This window comes from Miniopterus schreibersii (assembly GCF_964146895.1).
Source record: "Miniopterus schreibersii genome assembly, chromosome: 14".
NCBI classification, from domain to species: domain Eukaryota; kingdom Metazoa; phylum Chordata; class Mammalia; order Chiroptera; family Miniopteridae; genus Miniopterus; species Miniopterus schreibersii.
In genome coordinates, this window is record NC_138114.1 from 18,137,415 (window position 1) to 18,162,058 (window position 24,644).

Below are 24,644 nucleotides of genomic sequence, written 5' to 3' on the forward strand. Positions count from 1 at the left end.
AGAGCAGGGCACTGGTAGTGGGGGTGTGTCCGTGCCAGTGTCCTGAGGATGCCCAGGCACAGGGAGTGAGATAGTGCAAAGTGGGAAGGGAAGTTGGGGCCTGCAGGGAGAGGAGCACTGATGATTTTCTATGGGACACACGACCAGATGCTGCGCACGCAAATACGTGTGTCCTAGTGCAGGGATGTGCCAAGCCTGTTGTGTATTACTGCCCCTGTGCCACGTCTGTGTGCAGTGTGCATGTGCACCAGGGTGCTGCAGGCTCTGGAATCTACAGTCAAGTCTGCTCCAAAGTTAGATTTTTTTCATTCATTCATTCCACAACTGGGAGTGCCTATCACATACCAGGCCTCGGGCTGGGCTGGGCTGGTGGATATAGGGTACAAGCCCCTGCCCCCAGACAACTCAAAGGCTGGTGGCTAAGGGCAGACACAACCCATGGTGACTAAGTTACACATAGATACACTTCTCAGGCTGTGCAACAATACTAATCCTCTCTGAAACAGGGCCTTGGAGATAGGTTCAGGGGGTAAGCCCAGGACAGATTCTGCTGCCCATTGCCAATCTCCTGGGGTCCCCTCGGAGGAATGGAGATGGCACAGGTGAGCTCCCCTGGTGAGGGTGGAGCCCTTTGTGTTTCCTTTTCTTGCAGGTAGGGATCTTGCAGGAGGTCTCAGGGGAGTGTCTCAATAGAATATTCATCAGCTTCCCAGGGATGCTCTTTCAGGGTCGTGGTCTCCACTGATTGGTTAGTGCCAGGGGGGGTCATAAGTCAATGTATCTGGTCTTGAGTCAGCCATGGATCCCACCTGTCTGGTTTTGCTGCTTATCTGGGCCTGGAGCTCAAATACAGTTGAGGCCTAGATGTTATCTTTAGGGAGGAAACTCTCAGGGGGTCTAAACCACAGGTCTAGGGATATGCTGGGGGAGGACAGGTTACCTTGGGGACAAGGTTCTTGTTTTCCCAGTTTTGCCCCTTGCTAGGCACCCGGGGCTTCCTGCCCTGGTGAGTTTCTGTATATCTAACACTTTCCCAAGAGGAATGGGGGAAGAGTAGAAAAGGCTTTAAACTGGAGATCAAGTGGAGCTGACTCGCTGGGACACCGGCTGGCTCCGCTACGGTGCCAGTCAGCGGGAAGCCCCGCCCACAGGGCACTTGGAAGCAGTGCCCGCCACAGCCTCCTGGGGGCGCTGCGTGGGGGCGGGTGCTGAGCAGGCGGCTGTCTGGCGCTGCTTTCACTTGCTGGCTCTCGCTCACTCGCGGGGAGTTTCCTAGCCTGCGCAGCCTGCCCTGTGCACACCAAGAGTTCTCCCCGCGTGTCCACAGCCCTGCTTCTGCTAGGCTGCCCCAGCCGCTGCTCGGCCGGCCACCCAGCCGCTCGGCCAGGCCCGCCGGTGACATGGGCTTCCCCGCTGCCCCGGAGGCTGGCTGCCGGCGCTGGGGGCCTGTGCTCCTCGCTCTCTTCCTGGCTGCCTCCCGAGGTAAGGTGACAGAGCCCGGGAGAACAGAGTGGGTTGGGTGAGGGGGTCGCAGTCTGGATGGGGTGCCCCGCTCCCTCAGGGAGGCTGCTGGGACAGCTTAGCAGGGGGCAGGGTCTCTGCCAAGTGCCCTGGCTGCGAGGTGGGCACCTCTCTATGCTCTGACAGCTGCCCAAGCAGCTGCCTATCCAACTTCCTTGCCCGGAGAGCCCAGGGTGAGAGCAGCTTCCGCAGAACAGGAGATGAGCATTGTGAGGACAGCCCCAATGTGTTCTAGTGAATGCACTGGCTTCTGACACCTGTGGCATCTCCCTGCCCCTCCCGCCTGGGGGTTCCAGGATCCCACAGGGTGCAGGGGGTGTGGTCCTCTCAGCCTGTGCCCTGTCCTCTGGTGACACCCCTGCTTCAGCCTGGCTGGGCACTGGACAGTGTGGGCACTGGTCCACTCCCAGACATGGGTGCCCATCTTGTCTTTATCCTGAGGGACTGATGGCTGAAAGTTGAGTGGTCAGCTGGTTCCTGGCATCCTTGAGAAGCTGAGCTCAGGGACCCACGTGGGGTACTTTCCCAGCTCAGCTGTGAGTGCACTCTGTGTCCTTGGGCAACTTATGGCATCTTTCTGGCCTCAGTTTCCTCAGCTCAAATACAGAAGCCCTACACAAGGAGGTGCCACTTTCCTCTTTGGACAAGAGGAAAACTATGACAGCTCCAGGTGATATTCTGGCCACGCCACAGGAACTCCTGGTGGTGGTGGTGGTGGTGGGGGTCATAGTACCCACAGCCTGGCCTCCAGTTCTTGCCTGCCCAGAACTGAAGAGGCTGGATTTCCAGGGAAGAGCAGGCCGGCAGGCAGCCTGTGGAACGAAACTTTATGGGGAGGGCCCTGGGAAAGTGTGAGTCACGCAAGGAGTCAGAGGGAGGCAGGAGGGAGGCTGGAAGCTTGGCACAGACACCCAATGGGTGGGTTAGAGAAGAAGGAAAGAGGAGGGAAAGGACAGGGTAAGAGACAGGAGGAGACATGGAAAATAGGCAGCATGGTATCTCAGTACTTGGACACTGGTCTGGGCCTCTGACAAGGAGGAGGGAGCCCACAGACAGTGCTGCCTAAATTCCAGCCTGGATACTCAACCCTGGAGAGACGGGGATTGGGGGTTGGAGGGCAGTCTTGGCACCAGAGCCATAGCTCATGTCAGGACATGGCTTCCAAAAGGGGCAGGGGATGGTGGCAGGCAGGAAGGAGCTCCTTGCTCCACCTGCCCTGCCCCATCCTCTCCAAGTGACCCTGAGAGGCCCTTCAGTTTTCTTACCCCTCTCCTTCACTCCCTGGCTGGGCTGTTTTCTGTTCAGCAGTCCCAATTTGGGAAACTGAGTTCTAGAGAACTAGGGTTTAGAGACCCAGCTTGCAGAGCAGCCAGGGGCAGAGACTCAGAGCCCCTCACTCCATATTGCCTACATAGCCAGGAGCCTTTACCGCCATGGGTCTTGGCTACTCAAACAGCTTGGTACTCCAGCTCTTCCTGGGCCCAGCTCAGGGAGATAATCAGGACGTGAAGCAGCTTTCCACAGAAAGCAGTCTCTAAGTTTTGAACAGCTCCGAGACTCAGCATTCTTAACTGCAATATGGGCATACTACTGAATATTCACCTTCCTGCCTGGTACAGTGTACAAGGGAGATAGATGCCAGATGGGAGGCCTGGTTGTAGGTGTGGTCAGGAGCGCCTGTGAGTTGGAAAGACCTGCTTACCAGTGAGCTAAGGTGCTAGGTTGCCCTGGGCAGAATTGCTCAAGTCAGTCTTTATGTTTGGGAAGGCCAGATGAAGGTGGCTGGTGCAGGCCTGTTCACTAGCTTTGTGGTTGTGCCATCACCCAGGAGAATGGTGGTGGTGAGTATGGTGCTCAGGAACCCAGGGAAACTTGAAGATACCCCTTTCCTGAGTCTGGCTCATGGGGACATGACTGGAGGAGGCACCTAGGGAACCAGGACCCAGCAGACTCACAGGGTGGCTGAGCCTCTCCTTGCCCTATAGGCATTCCTAGGACCTATGAAAGTATTGCCCTTGCCATGTCCTCATTGGCTGACCTAGGAGTCCCAGACTCTGGGACTAGCACATGGTAGTGCACTGGGGCCAGGGAGGAGAGACCCACCTTCCCCTTCAAGGTAAACAGAGCTGCAGGGCCCTGTTGAGTAACCCCCATGGCGCAAGCCTCTGATGCAGCAATGGTCAACACTTAGGAAATCCATGACCCTCTTCCCAGAGGCCGTGGGGTAGTGAGAAACAGCGTTCAGACCGACTCATTGGCAAGAGGGAACATCTACCCAATGCCAGGGGCATCCCACAATTCTGGGGAGCCCTTCTCTGAGCTGGGCTGGCTGCTCCTGTTTCTCCTCTTACAGGGCAAAGGTTCCCTGATGGGGCCTGACCTCTCTGGCTCCCATACACACATGGGGCCCCCTGGCAGTGACCCCTTCAACCAGCACTGACTGAGCCATACATACTGAGCTTGAGGCCCCAGGTTTTAGGCCAACTATGCGTCCAGGATCAGTCTAACCTCACCAGGGGAAGGTGAGCTGGGGATCGGCAATGCAGCTGCTGGTGGACCTGGGATCTCCTGAGCTGCTCAGGCACACCCACTGGCACCCTGTGTAGGAGCAAAGCAAGGGACCTGCAGTGTGTACCTACCCTGCATGCCAGGGCTTCCCGTACGGCTCTGCTACTTAACAGTTTGGCTTTGGGAGTCAGTTAGACCTAGGTTTGAATCCCAAGATGCCATTTACTGCTCTGTGACTTTCGACAAGTTTACTCAACATCTCTGAGCAAGTTCCCTCATCTTGCAAAATAGGGGTGATGATAGTACCTCCCTCAGAGAGCTGCTGTGCCAAGTCAGTGCACAAACACTGAACATAGTGCTTGGCACCTGGTGAATGCTGCGTAGTTTATGCTGTTTCTTGGCTTCTGGAGGCCACATGGCAATGGCTTTGTATCTGAGCTCCTTGCTGCCTACAGGGCCCCGTAGAGTGGCCAGGGCATGGGAAGACACTGACTCATTTCACTAGGACTGGACTCTCTAGAATCCTGGAGTTCTGAAGGATACACAGGGTGGATCTAGCCACCTGTAGCACCCATAGGCACTTAGAGTCTGAAATGTCCATGGAGGTGCCTATGGATTCTTCTCCTAAAATTCCCCAGAAATGGCGACTTTTCAACTTCAAGGCAAGTTGGACTCAGGGTTTGCTTGACTCAGAGGGGTCTTTCTTGCAACTGATCTTTATCTCATCCGATTTGTTTCGACTGACCATCCCCAGAGAGAAAGACTGGCCACTCATGCCCATGAGTAATTCAGCAATTACTGATCAAGCAAGCCCAACTCCTTTAACCTTCCTACAAAGGATCTCATTCCCCATGGGGACATGAGGTCAAGTCCTGCCTCTGCTGCTCATCACTGTGGGACCATGAACACACATTTCCCCTTGATGCGAGCCATGGGCAGGCCAGTGACATGGTCTCAGTGAGGCTGTAGTTCTGGAATAGCGTTTTCTGAGCTTCGGCCATTGGCGCATCACCTTTGGGATTTTGGCAGAGTCTGCCCAACATGATTACACTTATTTTTTCTTTAAATCCACTCATTCTCTTACTTAAGTAAATAGATTTTAAAAGGAAACTTTATATCACTGCCATAAATGGGAAGCCAGTATTACTTGCCATAAATAGAACAAAATCATAAAAGTATATAATAGGAAGATCAAATAAGGGTATTAAATTCTAATTAGAAACTGTAGCCTGGGGAGCCTGGAACCTGCTATCCTTTGCAGAAAGCAAAACAAAAACAACCCCAAAGCCAAACAAAACTAAAGGAGCTTAGCAAATGACAGATGTTTTGGAGACATATTGGCATCGAACTGGGACTTTCACTTTGATGTAATCGGGACTGAAGGAGAACTGAAAAGGGAATAACCTTCTCTCTGTGTGATTCAATGTACTTAATGTGGTAAAATGAAAACTACCTGTGCTGTCCGTGTTGTCAGCTCCTCTCCATCAGCACAGGAGCAGTCTCACCTCTGTAAGGAGCATTAGCTGGTGGTAGAGGACAGGTCAGCTCTCCAGGAGGAAAGGAAAGAGGCCAGTGCATTCAGAGGGCCTTGCTCGGCTTTTCCAGCCCCAAATTCTCTTAGCCTCTGTTGCCTTCCCCAAATAAATATAGTGCTCCGGCCGGGTCCTCTCCTATGCTAGGGCCAAGTAGCCACCCCAATTACCACAGGGGGACAGGGGAAGGAGCTCACAGCCTCACTGGCACTAAGTTGTCCATCTACAGCAAGGAGGTGGACCTCCTGTCAGTCCCTGGCTATCTCTACATTCTAGAGCAGGGGTGGGGAACCATTTTTCTGCCAAGGACCATTTGTATATTTATAACATCATTCCCAGGCCATACAAAAATCAACTTAAAAATGAGCTATGAAAAAAAGCTCCTAGATTTATTGAATTTCAAGTCCCGCCTGGGGTTGCCTTGGCAGGGCCAGACTAAATGATTTTGTGGCCGTATAAGGCCGGCCCTCGGGCTGAATGTTCCCCACCCCTGCTCTAGAGGGTAGTCCATGACAACAGACTTCCAGAGCCAGACTACTGGGTTCAAATCCTAGTACCACCACTTACTTTTCAAGAGATTCTGTGCAAGTTACTTAACCTCTCTGTGCTTCAGCTTCCTCATCTGTAAAATGGAGGAGGGCTGAATAAGTGAATCCCTGTGAAAGTGATTAGAATGACGCCCAGCACAGAGAAAGCGCCAGCTGCTACTACCCCACCTAGCCTCCTGCACCGAGGGTAGGGCGCAAAAAGACTTGAACCTGGACCTTAGGAAGTCTTCACAGCACAGGATCTTGAGGGTAGCTGACTGGAGCTGGTAGTCTGGGTTGCACACAGTCATCCTCAGAGAGGGCCTGGGGGAGCTGGGAAGGAGTCATCCAGAGAAGCATCCACTGGCAGGGTCTCAGGCCAGCAGCCCAGGCCCTCCCCAGGGAGGCGAGGTGGCCTCCAGCCTCCAGCCCCGGATGCATGGATGCTTTCCCAAGGTGCTGGAAGTGCGGCTTCCTCCAATAGAGTCTGGCTTCCCCTTCCCGGACTCCTTGGTCCAATGTGAATGGACACTTCCTGCGGGGGCAGGTATCAATAAACACATCTGAGGTGCCCTTTGTCCTCGCTGGTCACAGAGCCCCAGGGGCGGACCTGCCGACTTCAGGCCCTCAGCCCCTCTCCCAGGGGCATATCCTGGAGCTTAGCTCTGGCAGTCTCAGTCCTGATTGGTCCTTGCCTCTGTTTCCCTCTGTGCTCTGTATCTTGATAAAGAAGTAGCCTAGGTTTTCCCTATACCCTTCATGAACTATCCTGGGGGAAAGGGCCTGGCAGGGAGCTGGAGACCAGGTCCATGTCTGTCTGGGTCCCCTTTGAGGGCAAGGATAGCAGGCGATCAGTAGCTGTTTACTTAGGAACCCTAGCAGCTGGACAGAGTTCAGCCCTTTGGGTGGGGCCTCCGACACAACCAGTTAAGATAGGGACCCACCTCCAAAGGCTGGGGCGTTGCCTTAGCAACTGTGAGCTGAATTTATGCTCTATCAGGGAAAATACACAAGCCTGTCCACACCCACACACCCCCATCCCGTGCACACTCACAGAGTTCCATGAGGCCCCAGCTGGGTAGAAAGAGGTGAAGGTCACAAAGAGATGAAGTCAGATAAGAGGTCCTTTCCCCTGTACTAAAACAGAACCTCTTACCAGAGGCTGAGCACACCTGTGGCTGAGGGTCCCACAGCTAGAAGGCGGCAGAAGCATAACAAAATTCTGAGCAGATGTCCCTTATGGAACCCTGTACTCCATGGCCTTTCTGTCCTGGGTGTGGCTAAATATTTTTTCAGATTTGGCCTGAGGCAGAGAAAGGATGGTTGTGTGGAAAGCAGAGTCAGTTCAAGGCCAATTCACTCTTAGAGGCTAGAGGATGAGATGTCAGTCCTGTCCCATGGAGGCATGGGGCCTCTTCCTGTCTGCAGTCTGGTGTGTCCAAGGTGTGGGTCTCAGCTCAGCCACATGGGGCTGTGTGGCCTTGGGCAAATTGCTTGACTCCTCTGAGTCCATTTCCTTATCTTTAAAATGGGGATAATAGTACCTACATCAGGGGGTGTTATGAGAATTAAATGAGATGAGTATAAAGTGTTCAGCAAATCCTAACACAAGGGTAAACACCTGTGATCACCTCTGTGGCCCATTTCTTGCCCTGTTCCTCTGCCCTGAAGAGAGATAGCCCTTTCCTCCTGCTACAGGGTTTCAGAGCTAGGGGTGCCAGGAACTTGGGGAATCTTCTCAAGATGAAGAAAGGCAGGTCCAGAGAAGAATTGCACCTGTCCAAGGACATGCAGTAGGGACATGGCTAAGTGGGGATGGGGCCCAAGGATCTGACTGCCCAGGCCAAGGTTTTAATCCTGAGACTTGGAATTTTCCAGGTTCCCAGCATTCTTCCCCCAGGAGCTTTTGCCTTCTTACCCAGTGGTGGGTAGGGGCCTGGGCCAAAGGGCAGCACAATGACTGGATGGTTCCCCCTTGGGCACAGGCTCAGGCCCCAGGCCATTTTCCTGTCCTATATGAACTCCGCCGCCCTGGAGCCAGGGGCCTTCCTCCCCACCCACTCTCCCAAGTCTCTGACAATGACCCAGGTGTCCAAAAGGATCTGCTTACGACAATAAGCAACATCCTCCCACCAAATAATTATAATTCCAGCTGGGCTATATAAATACATATATCCCCTGATAACACATGCGCATGCGCAGCTCTGGATGGGGTGGGGCACATGCACTGTCTTTCCAACACTGTGCCCTTGTGTGTCCTCCCAAGGACAGGCTGCCCTGGACCTTGATCTGGCTTGAGTCTCCCACACAATAAGTAGGATGCTTTCTCTCCCCTAGGGGCAAAACCCTATGGACCCCAAGCCCACTCCTATCTGACTTGTTGAAACTGAGCACTCTCTGCTGCCCCCCAAACCAGAATTCTAGCTTCTCCTTTTTTCTAAAAGGGGAAGAGCTTCTTCTGGGGTGTGTGAGGGTTTGGGGATTGAGCAATGCCCCTCCTCCCACTGCCTCTGAACCCCAGTTCTCTCTGTGTCCCCCTGTGGGTTTTCAAGGACATTGTCTCTAGGGCTGAAAAGCCCCACCCACTGTTGTCTGGGTAATTCTGTTATCATTTGCACCTCTGCTTGGACCCTAAGGGCTCTGGGCCTGATGCCCCCATTGGAGGGCCTGCTGCTTGCTCCCACCTTGCCCACCCCACCCCACCCCAAGCTAGCTCCACCTTGCCTACATTTCAGCCCCACCCCTCACTCTGTGAGTAGGTTTTTGTTCTTCCTGGGAGCACCTGGGAGGGTCTTTTCCCTAACCACTCCCTACCTCCATTTATTGGCACAGCCAGTTCTGAGGTCACCCCCCCCTTCCCCTGCACAGGCCTATGAGGGGGAGTTGAGGCTGGCAGGGATACAGTCAGGGGCACAGCCTGACGGAGCTCCTCTTCTATCAGGTCTGCTGAGGAGGTAAGAGCAATGGGTTGCAGTTGGAGGAGGCTTGGTTAGTGCCTACTCTGCCAGACTTCTGCTGGGGACCTTGGGTAGATCATCTCCCCTTTGAGCTTGAGGGTCACATCTGTAGGGTGATAGGCTTAGGCAGTGGAGTCCCTCACTGGCTAGCCCAAGGAGCTACACTCATGGGTCACAAATTCAAATGTTCATGGGGCCAAGCAAATATGGTGAGTGAAGCAGGTGAGGGACAAATATTAGGGAGTAGTGAGGACTGTGGCAAACTGGGATATCAATGGACCATCTAAATGGGAGGCTACTACTCAGCTCTAGCTGATGATAGCCTTGTAGGAAAGCTGGTTTTGTGTTAATTTTCTGATTTTCAAAGAAGGTAAGAGTCAGAATTTTCATATTAAATTCCTGGTTTTTAAATGATGGCAATCTCAAACAAATGTAAAATACATTGAGGGTCAAATAAAACATATCTACAGACTAGATGTGTCCCATAGAATGCCAATTTCTGAAATTCCCCCCCCCAGTATAGTGTCGCACTGCCTGAACTTAATTCTGGCTCTTGCAGTTACTGGCTGTGTGATCTTCAGTAAGTTACTTAACATCTCTGTGCCAGAGTTTCCTTATCAGTGAAACAGGAAAAAACCTCAACACCCATCTTATAGGGATGTTAGACATGCCCATAAAGCACTTAGCAGGGCACACAATACAGTTTATTTCTTCTCCTAGTTCTAACTAGGCCCCGCTTTACCTGAAGCCCCCATGCTCCAGGTCCTGAGCTCATATCCTCTGAAACTTCAGGCAAACAACTTTCTCTTTCTGGGCCTCTATATTTCTACCTGAAAAGGAGACCATCATTTTGCCACAGAAGTTCTGAAATCTCTGTTCACCTTGGCAGTGACTTTCTTTAAATCTGGGGCTCCCAGACACGGCTCCCTCTTACTTGTGGGTAGTGTCTGGGAGGCTCTAGTGTGCTCTGTCTTCCTTACCTCTGGGGCCTAAAACTCTGCCCTTGCAGCCACATTCTTTGGGGCCGTGGCTTTGCTACCTCCTCACACTCTGCTTTCAATATGCAGGGTTCCAAGACTGAATCACAAGCTGTTAGCAGTCATTCACAGCTTAATGAAAAAGACTAGGAAGCTTGCTTATCCATTCTATTGTGCAGAACTACTTTTCTTCAATTGCTGAAATGAATCAGAGACCCCCCTAGCTCCCATGCGTCAAGCACCAACTCCCAGCCAGGCATTTCAGAGCACTTCTTGTAAATTATTTTTAATTCTTGCCTCAGCTCCAGCAGGTAGATGTTTTCATTTTTGTTTTAAAATGAGGAGTCCAAGGCTCTGAGTTTAAGTAACTTACAGTTACGGGACTCCAATTGCAAAGCTACACCAGGCTGCCTCCCTCCCGACTGGGCAAGGTTTTCAGATCAGCAGGCGGGTCCCAGGCTCTAAAGGCAGGGGAGGAGTGTCTGAAGGAAATGGTGCTTCCTTGGGTTCAGGCAATGGCAATGAAGAGGTCATACCTGTTTGGATTTGGTACAGATTTCCAGTCTCTCCTTCCTTGTCTCCTGATCTACAAATGCCCGAGATGCCAGTAAAATGAAAATATCACTAACATCTAATAATAATAGCTGCCCTCCCTATGTCTGTAGATGGCATTAGAGCTCAAATCTTGTGTTCGCAAACTTTCCCTCCTTCAGCCCCTTCACAACCACCTGCCTGGTGTCTCTCCTACTCCTCACTCAGCATCCCTGGGGTAGGGGGGTCCCCCAGCTGGGGAAGCGCCCATGGCTCCTCCACAAAGCCTGGGATGGAGCTGGGTTCATGAATAAATGAAGGCTCAGGGAGGTCAGCTGACCTGCCCGGGACCTGCGGCTGGGGAACGTGCATCTTTGGAGCCCAGGCCAAGGTTCTTCTGCACTCTGTAGGCACTGAGAGTAGCACTGGCTCAGGCAGGTGACAGGCTCTCATCTCTCTGAGCAGGTCTGGTGACAGCCTTCAAGATCGCCACACCATATTCCTTGTACGTGTGTCCTGAGGGGCAGAACGTCACCCTCACCTGCAGAATTGTGGGCTTGGGCTCCGCGGCCAAAGGACACGACGTGTCCTTCTACAAGACATGGTACCGCAGTTCACGGGGAGAGGTGCAGGCCTGCTCCGATCGCCGGCCTATCCGCAACCTCACGTTCCAGGATCTGCACCTGCACCACAGTGGCCACCAGGCCGCCAACACCAGCCAGGATCTGGCCCGGCACCATGGGCTAGAGTCAATCTCTGACCACCACGGCAACTTCTCCATCACCATGCTCCACCTGACCCCACAGGACGACGGCCTCTACTGCTGCCTCGTGGTGGAGATCAGGCACCACCACTCAGAGCAGAGGGTCCATGGTGCCATGGAGCTGCAGGTGCAGAGAGGTGAGGACTTCCGACACGGGACAGCCTAGGGGGTGGTGTCCCTGTGGGGATGGCACGTGTGCCCATGTGCAAGGGTAAGCAGAGAGGACAGTGTGACTGCGGGGGTATGGTGCCATGTATCCGATGGGGTGCTGTGTGTGATATTGTGCTGAAGGGTGTATGATTCTATATGGGTGGCAGTGGCACTCTGGGTGTGTGTGAGATGGGGTGGCCACATGTGTGGAGCTGTGTTTAAGTACCTCTGGTCAGCCGGGTGTGATGGAGAGGAAGGGTGCATGTGGCTCTGTTTGTGACAGTGAGGCTTTTTAATGGGAGAGTGTGCATGAACCTGGGCTAGGAATGTGACTGCTCGCGACGGTACCATGACCATGATATGTGACCTGGGGTGAGAGTTCGTGAATGGTCAGATGGCTGTGGGGGAATATGTATATGTGAGTGTCTCTCCAGGTAAGAGTGCAACTGGACTGGACTGGACAGAGGTGTGGGCATGGGCAGGTGTCCACATGCTCCTGGGGTGGCATGAGAATGGGCAGGGCATGCCCGGCTGTGCAGGGAGAATATGCCTGTGTGCGTGTGTGCAGGTTCCACCTAGGCCAGTGCTACTGAGTGGACAGTAGCATGATTAGCTGTGACAGGAGAGGGGCATGCCAGCCTAGACAAGCCTCCCTGGCCTCACACCCACCTAACAACCCTTCTCTTTGCTCCCACAGGCAACGAAGCACCGTCCAAGTGCATTGCATACCCATCCTCCCCCAGGGAGAGCGAAAGTAAGGGACCATCCTCTTGCCCTTCTGGGTTTTCTGTTCTCCTGGACCCACACCCTGTCTTAAACTCTGACCTCATCACCCCAAGCCCATGGAACCCCCATTCCTCCTCCTCGGCCGCTGCCCTCCCTTTTGCTTCCTCCTTCACCTGACCATTGGGCTGCTCACTCTCCTTCGAAGGCCCCAAACCCGAGAAAGCAGGCTCCCAGAGCGCCTGCTCCTGACTCCCTGGGTAGCCTGTACCCTGGCAATGACCTTTGGCCAGGTGCCCCCGTGACAGGTACTGGGTGCCACAGGCTGCTGAGCTTGATTTTAGTGGGCTCCCCTCCTCCCCACCTGCCCTCTGCCACATGGGAAGGTTGGAGGGCTGGGGGCAGTCAACTACTTAAAATTTCCTTGTTCTGTGCCTGGGGGAAGGAGGAGAGAGGGGCTCAGGAAGGGGACGGAACTACCTTCCTGGAGCTCCTACTATGTGCCAGGCCCTGTGCTAAATCCTTCGAAGTACTGATATCTCAGTGGATTCTCACGAGAACACAGTGAAGCAGGCATCACCATCTTCACTTCATATACATGGAAAGGGAGGCCCAGATTTGCCCAAGTGCACACAGCCGACAAGGGTAGTGCAACTGCGACTGCGCTCACTTCACCTTCTTCCCGCTCAGGGGGATGCGCAGCGCACTGGGTAACAGCCCCCTGCTGTTTGCCCAGAGAGGTGCCCTATGGGGTATGGGGACACTGCTCTAAGGGGCACCTGGGCACTCAGAGGCCAGGTGAGAATGCCCAGCAGCCTGGAGACAGCAGGCCAAGGGGAGTCATCTTTGGAGTGCCCCACTCTTCTGAGGAGAGGGTCTTGGCTTCCACAGCCTTCTATCCATCAGTATTTTTTGGGCATCCATGTGGACCAGCCTGTGCCCAGGCCCCTCGAGATACAAAAGTACAGACCTTCTTTCTGCCCTCCAGGAGCACGGGTACAAAGACCAAGCCAGGAATGGGAGCTGCTCCACTACAGCCTCAGCCAAGTCCCAACCCAAAGGCTGCCGTGATTTTCTACTCAAACTACTTTTTTTTTTTTTTTTTTAAGCCAAAAAAAAGCCAGGAACAAAATTAGAACACATGTTTTGGTTTGAGCCAGACCCATATGGAGTTAAGAAACTCTTCAATTCAAGCCCGTCTCCTTGCGCACTGCAGACCTCACATGTCATTCGGCACCAAGCCACTACCGTTCTTACTTCCTCCACCAGCAAACTCTCTGGTGAGGGTGGAGAGGGGCCTCTGACTGGCTCCTTCCTTCCCATGCAGCAGTCTCAATACTGTGCAGACACGCGTGCCTGTGTACAGGATGGGTGAGCTGCACCTGGTGGGGTGCATGAGAGTTTACTTCCCCATTGCTCCTTCCACTCTGAGCAACCTCCCAGTCCCACTTCTTCCTGCAGAAGCTCCCGCAGAACGCCCTTAGAGACAATCACTTCCACCACTTTCCCCATTTCACCGATGGGGAAACAGGTTCAGGCAGGTGAAGGGACATGCTCCTAGTCTCTCAGACCCAGAGCCAAAAAAGATGCCAGAGCGCCTGCTTCTCAGTGTGCAAACCCCGCCTGAGCACTGGGCTGCCCTCCCCTCTGTCAACACCAATTTTCTGAAGTGAGTTGTATGAGTTAAGTCTTGGGGACAGAGACAAGAGATACCAGAGGGGATGATGCTAGAGAAAGCAGGTACGGAATGGAGAGGGAGCTGAAATTGGGTTCATTTTTCTTGATCTAGACTCTAGAGAAGCAGCTACTAGAATTAAGGGATCAAAGTTACTTGGGAAATCTTAGGAGTCCAGCTGATAGAGCCAGAGGGTAAGGTACAACCTTGAACTTGACTGCCAAAAGTGGGTTAGGCTTCCTTTGCTGGGCACCCCTGCTCTCAGGTTTGAACATTGCCTTCCTCTCTAATGCATGGCCATGTGCAGCCTCACCCTGGCCCCCATTTCCCTGAGTCTCTGTCCACAGTTAATTGGCTCCCTGAGGGCCAAAGGGACATGTGTGCTTCTCCCAGTTGTTGAGAGCAGGAGGATGGCTTCGACAACCTCTGGAATCCCCTTCCAGACTCTTGGTTCTGGAGATCTGGAGACTACAGCTGTGGCGGAATCTTGGCCCTATGGTGGGTGTTGTCTCAGATAAGAAGAAACCCAGCTATACTTTTGGGTGGGGTGTGGGGGTTTGGACAGCATCTCCATTCTCTGGGGACCACTTGTGCACTGAGAAATGGGAGCAAGTGTGTCCCTTTCCTACTAACAGGGGTGCAAATCAATGTTATCTAAGGAGGTGATTCGGAGTTCAAATGCCCACAGGGCCAGGGAGCTGGTGAATAATTTAGTAGGGTAGGGAAGGGTAGAGACTGTGGCTAGCACCCAGCTGCCAATCTGTAAGTGTAGTTTCAACTACTGCACAACAGGAGGGGGGCCCAGGGCTGCTAGAGCCATTAGGATTTCAAGCAAAGTGAGAGGTCTAGATGTTATGTGAACTCAATTTAAAATGTGGAGTTCATTCTAGTGACGGGCAGTATGGTGAAGTGCTTACGAGCACAGACCCTGAAATCAGCCAAGCTGCTTAACCTCTGTGCCTTAATTTTCTCATCTGTAAAACAGATGATTATAATTGTACTCACTTTCCAGGTTGTTACGGGGCTGACATGAAGTTCTATATGTAAAGCACTAAGCACCATGCCTGGCACGGAGTAAGTGCTGTTAAGTGCTGGCTAGTAATATTTCTAGTGCGGAATTCTAGGCCTGGCTTCTGAAGTCCACTCCTCCATTGCCCTGTGCCAAGGCAGGATGGCAAGTGGTGGTAGCCGACAGTGGGCACATCCTGTTTTCTAACGGTTTAGAAACATTTGCCTTGTGATCCAGGTACTCAGTGGGCCTCAGGGCTAGCCACTGGGTGCTGCCCTCCACTGTCACTTACCTTTGGAAAGGTCCCAGTCCCTGTTCTAAGACAGGTGCCCCACAGCAGCTTTGGTACCTGGTCAGCTACTAATGCTTCCAGCCAAGAAGCTCTTTGAGTTTTCCTCCTCTAACTGTGACCCCAGTCTCCTAATGTTGTCTTTGGGAAGTAGGAGGGTAGCTAGTCTATGAAATCATCTGAAAGCCCAAGTCAGCTTGAGGTCAGGGGAGGTAACAAGAAAAGAGACTGAGGAAGTTGGTGCCCCAAGAGCCCCAGATTGCTAGGAGGTTGTGGTTTCTCACCGACCCCAGGGAAGGGGGCTGGGCAGCCCATCTCCCCTCCTCTAGAAGCAACCTCCCTACCCTTCAACATAGGAGAATGCTTTGGTTTGCTTTTATCCAGCACCCTCCCTGGGGAACCTGGCAGCCCAGCCCAACTCCCTCCTCTATAACACCCATCAGGTACTGGCAGGCCCCTCCCATCCCATCCTGCTCTGTAAGGGCCTGGCACAGTCCTCGGTGCTGGCCTGCCAGCTGCCTCTGCCAATGCCTGATCAGCTTCCCAGGATGAGCCTGGCTCTAGATGGCTACTAAGCAGGAGCCTCCCCTCCCCCAAATACTGGCTATGCTGTGGGGAGGGGCGGGGAGCTGCAGTGAGGCTAGGCTCTGCAGAGGAGCCCGCGGACTCAGAGCGCAGTTGGGTCAACAGAGCTGTCACCAAACTCCTGCCTTAAGCCCCCCCCCCCAATCCTGCCTAGTGGCAGCCTTAACTCTCAGACCAGGTTGTAAGCAAACCAAGCCCTGATCCCCTAGAGGGGCTGCAGATGGGATACCTTTGTCTGGGGACAGGAGTCAGGCAGGGAGGTTGGGCCAACGGAGCAGGAATTAGGAGTAGCTGACTAACCTCATCAAAAGTTAATTAGTATCATTCAGAGGAGACCTGCTTTGATGGCTAGAAAAGAGTGCTTTGCAGCCCACTGCTCTGATAGAGCCACAAGGTCCTGTGATGGGGTTTAGAAGTACTCAAACATCTTGAATTACAGAATGTTTTTACTTTCAGTATTCTATGTCAAAATGCAGCCTCGCTAAGATCTGTGGGGGAGCCTGCTTTAATGTGAAGTGGAACTTGCTTTGTAATGAGCATAGCCACTGTTCCTGCACCAGTGGGTACTTCTAAAGTGCCTGAAAACAGTTTGTTCTCTTCTGCGGTGGGTGTGAACCAACCCTGAAAGCTTGTTTACACCATTGGGTTGTTTAGTAATATGAGACAGAAACAGCCCTCATTCCAAATAAACAGTGCAAAGGCAATGTGGCGACCGCAGCCCACACGCACCTTCCCAAAGCTCCCTGGGGCCAAGCTGACACTGTGACAAGCTACCCTGGCCCATCTTTTGGGAAAGGCTAAAATCGGGAAGGAAATGCGTTTACGCTGGTTGTGGTTCTGAGGGCATGTCTGTTCCCAGCTTAACCCCTGGAGTCAGCACAGACTAAAATAAAGCAAGCCTCTCAGGCTATTGGTGGGACCGCAAAGCAATACAACCTTTTCAGAGGGCAGTTTAGCAACAGATGAAAAGAAAATGCACATACTCTCTGGCTCAGCACTTTCATTGCTAGGTATCATGTACAGAGGCGCCTGCCTGAGTGAGCGAAGGTGCACACACGAGTTCACTGCTTCATTATTGGCTTGTTGAAAAATGCAGGCAACCTGCACGTCCACCATAGGGAACTTTCAGTACATTCTGGGTGAGCCACGTGATAAAGCCCGAGGCAGAGTGAAGTAGATCTCTGTGCCAACACAGAGAGATGTCCAAGCTATGCTAAGCGGGAAAAGCAATTGTCACATGAAAGGCACATCATATATATGCTGTATATGCAGAAAACACATCTAAACCATACACAAGAAAAAGGTAGACACTGATTACTTCTTCGGAGGAAGAAACTTAAAAATATTTTTTAAAAAGTAAACTTTTGTAATTTAGAAAGTTTAAAATTTAAAAATGTCAGCCAAGGCCCTGGCCAGGTGGCTCAGCTGGTTGGAGCATCATCCCCGACACCAAAAGGTGGCAGGTTCGATTCCCGGTCAGGGCACATGCCCATGTGGCGGGTTTGATCTCTTGTCTGGGCACGTGTGGGAGGCAACTGATCGATGTTTCTCTCGCACATCGATGTCTCTCTCTCTCTCTCTCTCTCCCCGCCTTCCTTTCTCTAAAATCAATAAAAACTTAATGTTAAAAAAAAATCAGATAAGGATTCCCGTTTCTCTAGTTCTTGCCCCATGACTGGAAGTATGAGATCACTTCCAGAGGCTCCACCCTGGAGCTAAGGAGATACGTGTGGCACTTCATTCGTTTATTTTTTTTTGTGGCAAAACATAAAATTGGCCATTTTAACCATTTTTAAGTGTATTATTCAGTGACATTAATTATGTTCATAGCTTGTGCAACTATTGCCATTACCTTTTTCCAAAAGTTTTTCATCACTTGGACTCCATTTGACCTTGAACTCTGTGGCATGGGGCCTGTGAAGCCCTGCTCTACCTTCTCAGGTAACAACCTGTGGCCCAGGGCAGTTGAGCTGCCCCAGTGGCTGGCTGAAGACCCTTTCTCTCTCTTCCCTGGAGCTGCCTCAGCTATAAGCACCTGGCCTCACTTCTGTGTCCTCTGGGCCCACTTGGGGAGAAGGCATGGGACTTTCTTTGAAAGGGGGTCCGTGGAGCTTCCATGCCTCTGCAGGTCACTGAGAGTCTCCCTCTGAGGCCTGGGTGAAGGTGGGCCCCTCTGCTGCCTGGCCTCCCCTCTCTGGGCTTCCTTCTCAGGAGGAATAGTGGGAATGGGGCCTCACCTTGGCTGCCTCTCTGCTCTTTCAGGCATCACAGCTGCTGCCCTGGCTACGGGTGCCTGCATTGTGGGCATCCTCTGCCTTCCCCTCATCCTGCTCCTGGTCTACAAGCAAAGACAAGTGGCCTCCAACCGCCGTGAGTATCCCTGCCCTCCTGGGTGTGGGGTGTGAGTGACCTGCCCCAGCTGCCAGTTTAGCCCCTGGGATTAGCAAAGGCAAGAGGCAGGGCAAGTTCTCTCTGTTCCAGAGATGGGAGCTACTGTAGGCCCAGCAGGGAGCTGAGCTCAATGGCAGAGAGGAGGGGACTCAGACATGCCATTTCCAGGGCCTGAGTGCCCACCAGCCCCAAGCAGTGCTGGCTTTGGCACTCAATAAATATCTGTTGGTGAGTGAGTCATCATCTGGAGCAGTTCAAATTGGTTTATAAACATGCTGCTGCTCAGAGATCCGTTGGGGACCTGCTTTAATGTATAGATGGGCTTGTTTTGCTATTAGCATAGCAATATTTGGGGCAAAATGATTTTAGGATTATCATAACTGGGAAGGATCTTGGGGATAAATTACTTTTATAGCTGAGAAACCTAAAATCTGCAGCATTAAATAATTAACCAAATGTTACCTATCTTAGTAAGTAGCTGAGCTGGGACTCAAACTCAGAGCTTTTGTCTCATGCTTTTTCTAGAGAGTATAATCTCACCATATAATAAAAAATGCTCATTAGCATGAATGTCGTAGCCAACAACCCCTAACTGGCAAGGCTGCTGTGCCCGGTACCCTGCAAAGCTTGTTATATACATTCTCTCACTTGTTCCGCATAATGACTCTTAGGGTTTGGTCTTTCCATTGTCCCATTTTACAACTGAGCATACTGAGGCACAGAGAGGTTAAGTAATGTGCTTAAGGAACTGCACAGCAAGTAAGTGGTGGAGCCAGGCTTCAAGTCAAGGCAACAGACACCTTTGCACACTCCTCTGCAGGTGACAGTGCCCTTTGCTTTCTTTTGACCTTACCCATAGCCTTGGCCAGTCTGAGTCCTCCAGGAGCAAGATAGTGGGGATTCCTCTGCCCTTGACCCTTGCATTGCCCCTCCCCCCCTTTCCCTCTGCTTGGTTGCAGAAGGTAACCGAGGGAGAACTGCTTTGTCACCAGGTGGCTTTTGGCTCACACCTGATTTCTTTTGGCCGGACTGTAACAACTCGCACCCCTCTCTCCTGGGGGCCCAACATGGAGTTCCACGGAGGGTCACTCAGGGGCTGAGGCCCCTCTCCCTTACTTTCAGGACATTCGTATCTCACAAAACCCACCACAGCCTACCTATACAATACCCTGAGGTTGGGGGTGGGGCAGTTAAAGTGGTTGGAGCAGAAAGAGGAACCCAGGGGCTCAACCAGGAAGGAGCCAGCAGCTCCTGCTCATCTGCGTAGCATTTCTACGATGGTGGGTGAGGGGCAGGAGAGAGACCTGCTCTGCTAGGCTCGGCTCCAGATAAAGAGGCCGGTCCTGTCCCCTTACTCCAGACTACGGTGCTGCCTCCAGCAGGGAACAGGAACTGGAAAACAGATTCCAGGCAGAGGATGTTGGGTGGGGGAGGTGCTGCTGTTCCTGCTTTTGTTGCCTCACAGCCTTCCTCACAGGGTCCCCAGAGGTCGTCTAAGACTCTTGCCCATGTTCCAGGACAGAAAATCAGGAGGAAGGAAAATCAGAGAGGGACATCCCCAGGCCAGAGCACTGTGCGAGTGTGCTGAGGACACGGGGAAACGGGGTCAGCCTCCAGTATCTCCTACTCCATGCACTGGGACGCCTCTCAGGGCTTCCCAGATGAAGGGACCAGGAAGGGACAGATGAGCTGGATGCTGCAGAACTGGCCTGAAAGAGGGAACAAGTGGGTACACTGAGCCAACCAGGGCTGCGCTATCACCAATGTTGAGCACATCCTCTGAAATGCCAAACGAACCCCGTTTCTGTGATGGGCACCCCCTTCATGGCATCTTATCCCTCAATTTAATATATGCAGTAACAGAAAGGTGTTAATAACTTATCTCTAATAAAAGCATATTTGAAGCCAGTCCCCCGACCCTTTCCAAAAAGAAGTAATGAGTTGCATGACTGAAGTCTTTAGAGACAGACATGAGAGATGCCAGAGGGGACGATCTAGAGAAAGCAGGCGCAAACTGGAGAGGGAGCGGAGGTTTGGGTCATTTTCCTTGATCTAGACTCAAGAGAAGCAGCTGCTGGAATTAAGGGAACCGAAGTCACCTGGGAAATGCCAGGAGACGGGCCACAGGGCAAAGGCTGAATGGCCCGGGGCCTGGTGCGAAGGGTGAGTTCAGGAATGAGCCCCACTCAGGAAAAAAGAAAGAAAGAGGGCTGCGATCACCGTGGGGGGCAGTCTGCTGCAGAGGCCAATGGGTGTGGAAACCGATCCTGCATGAGAGGGAGGCTGGTTTCCCCAGCTCTAAGGTGGAACTGCCAATCCTCACCGCAAAGAATGGAGAGGATGAACTGAGGGACCGTAGGGAACCCACATGAAACCTGAAGCACAGGAGTCCCCGTAAACAGTAGCCATGTTTCCAACACTGCAGAGATTTCGGGAAGTTTTGTGCAACTTCCTTGTGTTTTGTTGTTGCACTCCTCCCCCATCCTCTGTTTCCCCATAGTTAGCAGCAGTAAAGCTCTTAAAAACGAGAAGGATCTGTGGGAGTACATGGGGAGCTGCAAGAAAGAGGGAAGCTGGAGCCATGGCGTTTGGCTGGTGTCCAGTTTGGGGGGTGGGGAACACCAACAGTGAGGCAGGGTGGCAGCAGCTTGGATGAGCAGAAAGTGATGGAATGGCTGAGAAGTGATGGGGTCTCAGGCTCTAAGAGATGTCAACTCTGAAGCCACCCTGTTATGCAACACGGAGGATGGGACAGAGAGGCCCTTGAACAGGAATTGACCTGGCCACACTCCCACCCAGTAAATCACGGATAAAGACCAGACTGTGGCAACCGTCCAAAGAGGAAATAGCAAATTCAAGAGCCATGCCTTTGTTGATGCTTAAATCCTGAAGGTCTAATACCACCTAAGTCAAGCTATAGGAGAAAGCATTGGTGCCTTTGGTCTCCTGGTCCTACACACTTGAAAAATGCAGCCGGAGTTTCACTTGTCACTGGTCAGACATGCCGCTCACTGGTAAACACACAGAGTGCCACTGTGTGGGCCTCCTGAGATAACAGGTGTGGGATCTAGGGCCAGGCACAGCCCTGCCTGGGCTTACTTCCCTTCCCCAGAGGACACCTGCCAGCAGGCAGGCGCAGGGATGTTATGTTATCTGGGGAAGCCTTCCTTTTTTGACCAGCTTTTCTGTCTGTCTGTCCCTAGGTGCCCAGGAGCTGGTGCGGATGGACAGGTAAGGCCCATGGAGACCTTCTCAAAAACCTCCTACAGCTGCTCCTGCCCCGACTCAAAGCTTGACAGGCTTTCTTTTGCCTCCGAAGGCTTGTGGCCCTGTGGGGCAGTGTCTATATCCAAACTGTGGGGGAAGTTAATGCAGAAGGGGTGGGGTAACTTTCAGCCAGGACAGATTGACTCTCCCCCCTTCACCAGGATCCTTTCCCCTTTCTTCCCTGGTCTCTGGTACCAGGACAGGGTCAGAATACAGACATGGCCTCCCTGGTCCTCCCTGTGCCCTAGGCCAGATGTCAGGAAAGAGATATTTCTGGGCAGTAGGGGCCCTGTTCAGCTGCCTAGCACAGCTGCTTAGAAGAGCATCTGCCACCTGCCACTGAGGCCTACATATCTGTGCGGGTTGGCTGTTCTCCCTGCCACCCCTCACCCAGCAGGCTGAGCTCCTCTACTGTAGGATAAACCGTGCTCTCACCTTTGGGTCTTAGTGGTCAGTGGGCTGGGGTGGCGGAGGGGGAGGAAGCAGCTGAGCTGGCACCAACACTGAAACATGCAAAGAGGCCAGCGCACCTGGAGCTGGAGCCCCTCCCTACAGGGCACTCCAAAGACAAAGCTGTGAGTCAGGCGGGCCCACGGGGCAGAGGCTGACTGGGCTCAGAGGGGGCAGGAGGTCGGGGATGGAGTGGATAGGGGAGTGTGTGCTGGTGTGCCCTGGGCAGAAGCTGGCATTGTAGCCTGGCACTGAGGGCATGCTCAGGAATGAGCCACACTCAGGAACTGGCTCTGGTACCTGCAACACCACACCCAGAGCTCCTCTGGGTGTTTGAAAGGGATGATTTTCAAGACAGGCTGCAGAAAGTCCTGCTAGTGATCCTACTAGAGTCTCAGGGTTGGAGGGGTCTTCAGAGGTTGTCCCATTCCGAAGAGGGTAAGAAAAGAACCTCTCCCCTCAGCTCCAGACCAGCTGTGGGGACATTCAATCCTAATGCCATTGACTCTACTGACCAAAGAGAAACTTGTTCCCAGATTCCTGAGGCCAGTGTTGTGGAAGTGCTTTTGACCCTGGGCTTCCTGGCAGGGCCCAGGGCAGATGGTCGGACCATAGGACGCAGCTGGAGTCAGATGTCTTCAGCTCAGGGTAGGGGGGAGAGTGCAACCATGGCCTTTTCTCTCTGGCCCTGGATCCTCACTCTGAGGCCTGGAGTGGGAAGGCAGGTGATGGGAAGGGAGCAGAGAAGTAGGGCAGGTGGGGTGGGCAGAGGTGCAAAACCCCAGGCAGCACAGATGACTTTTGGTTCTGATTCTCTGACAGCAACGCTCAAGGAATTGAAAACCCAGGCTTTGAGGTCTCTCTACCTGCCCAGGGGATGCCAGAGGCGAAGTCCAGGCCCCCATTGTCCTACATGGCCCAGCGGCAGCCTTCTGAGTCTGGGCGCCACCTGCTTTCTGAGCCCAGCACTCCTCTGACTCCAGCAGGCCCTGGGGATGTCTTCTTCCCATCCCTGGGTGAGTGCATGATGGCCTGCAAGGTCATGACCTCCCCTCAACCTGCAGAGTATCAGCCTCACTCCCCACTTCCCTGGAGTCCTCACAGTCTCCTGGTGTGGCGCTGGGGGGGTGAAGAACAGAGTAGCCCCCCATTCACTCTGCTTCTCCTTTTTTTTTGCAGACCCTGTTCCTGACTCCCCAAACTCTGAGGCCATCTAGACCAGCTAGGGGCCAGTGGGCAACTGTGGCTGGGCCTCGGGCAGGTGTATGTGGGCCAGTCTGGCCCTCTGAGTAGTCCCTTGGCCTCCACCCTGGTTTCCTCCCTCCAGCTCCAGATGCTTTGAGATATCCTGATGGCCAGATTCTTAACCCCTCTGGATGCTACATGGCAGAAATGAGAAGGTGTTGGATCACTCAGCTCCTATCTCAAGAATGGTGGGGTGCTGGGATCCCATCCAAGACCTGAAATTCACCAGCTACAGGTGCCAAATGATCTACACCCCAGAATTTCCAGCTCTGTGGCAGCCTCTCTGGAACATGAGCCTTGGGACTTGACAGATGTGACAAGATGGACACTGAGCAGATCCTGCAATGCGACTCTCCCAGGAATGAGACACAGGACTAGATGTGGAGAGACTCCTCCCACTGTGTTGGACTGGCTCCCCCATCTCGCCTGAGGCTGCTTAACTGTCAGGCTCACTCTCTGTAACCTTGGGGCTCGGGGCTGGGCCTGCCTGCCTCCAGGGCCATGGGAGCCTTCCCAACTGCCTCCTACCAGTAACGTCTCCTAGGAGCTCTCAACAGCTTAAACAAATCTGGGGCTCCCACTGTCTGCACTCTGGTCTCCAGAGTTCACTGGCCAGAGGCCCCAAAACAGGAAGTACACATTGGGGCACGGTGGCCATTGTGAGCCAACTGGTATCTTGGGCAATGGAGGCCGGGACAGAAGTTGCACACCCACCACAGATGGGGGTGAGGGAGAACCCAGGGCCTGCTGGGAAGCTGAGTGGAGAGGGCTCCACTAATCCGTCTTCCCCATTTCTCTCCTCCTCTGCTCAGTTTGGCTAATAGAGAGGGTAACCAGATAATGTATTGTCCAAACTGTGACACTTTTGACTGAAGACGGGGTGCTATTAAAACTACACGGTAACAGGTGCAAACCCTGTGGACAGACCCTAAGAGCTAGGTTTAAATTTCTACTCTGCTTCTGAGGTGCCTGAGACCTAGTTGAGGCCTAGGGAGCCTACCTGCCCCCTGTACTCCCCCCTCCCCCCCCACTGTTCTGTTCCGTTCAATCTGCTGACTGCTCACTGCAGAGAGACCCTGCCAGGTGGGAGGAGCAGGACATGTCCACCGCAGGGTTCATGTCCAATCTGCTAGGCACCCTTTGTTCCCAGCCCCAGCTTCAGGGCACACCTCAAGTGTGTTTTTATGCACATATGCAAGGGAAGTCCTTTGTGGACTTCTGATACAAGGATTGTAAAGCATGGAGAGGCGCGTGCGTGCGTGCGTGTGTGTGTGTGTGTGTGGTGGGGAGGTCTCTGTACACTCTGGGAACAGGGATGGGTGAGTTTGAGCTGGGTGAGAGCCCTGGGCACTGACTGCAGAGGGCCAGCTTCAATTGGGCATTCGTCTGCCAGCAGCCTACGCTGACTCTTCTGAGCTGGGCCTGGATGCGGAGAGCCAGGACTTCAGGCCAGGATAAGGGCCCAGCGGGCAGGGAGAAGCCCACCTGATCAGCTGGGGGGGGAGGGGAGGATGAGATTGGGGGGTGGAAGAAAGGAGCAACTC

At 53.1% G+C, this 24,644-nt stretch overlaps 2 protein-coding genes across 4 annotated transcripts in view; one reads left to right on the top strand and one right to left on the bottom strand.

The window, feature by feature from the left end:
- Positions 1-24,644, bottom strand: part of LOC308567370 (cadherin-23) — a 68,406-nt gene that overhangs the window by 34,440 nt on the left and 9,322 nt on the right. The window lies entirely within an intron of this gene.
- On the top strand, positions 1,156-24,350 carry VSIR (V-set immunoregulatory receptor). 3 transcript variants are annotated; one of them, XM_081158552.1, is made up of 7 exons: positions 1,156-1,482; positions 11,019-11,453; positions 12,164-12,220; positions 18,010-18,117; positions 21,342-21,369; positions 22,678-22,871; positions 23,035-24,350. In XM_081158552.1, exons 1-7 carry the CDS (start codon positions 1,401-1,403, stop codon positions 23,070-23,072), a joined length of 942 nt encoding a protein of 313 aa, XP_081014678.1. In that variant the 5' UTR covers positions 1,156-1,400; the 3' UTR covers positions 23,073-24,350. The 3 variants fall into 3 exon arrangements, with proteins under 3 accessions (XP_081014678.1, XP_081014679.1, XP_081014680.1); XM_081158553.1 differs by having other exon boundaries at positions 1,191-1,482; positions 22,678-22,806; positions 23,842-24,030; XM_081158554.1 differs by having other exon boundaries at positions 1,254-1,482; positions 11,016-11,453; positions 23,035-24,030.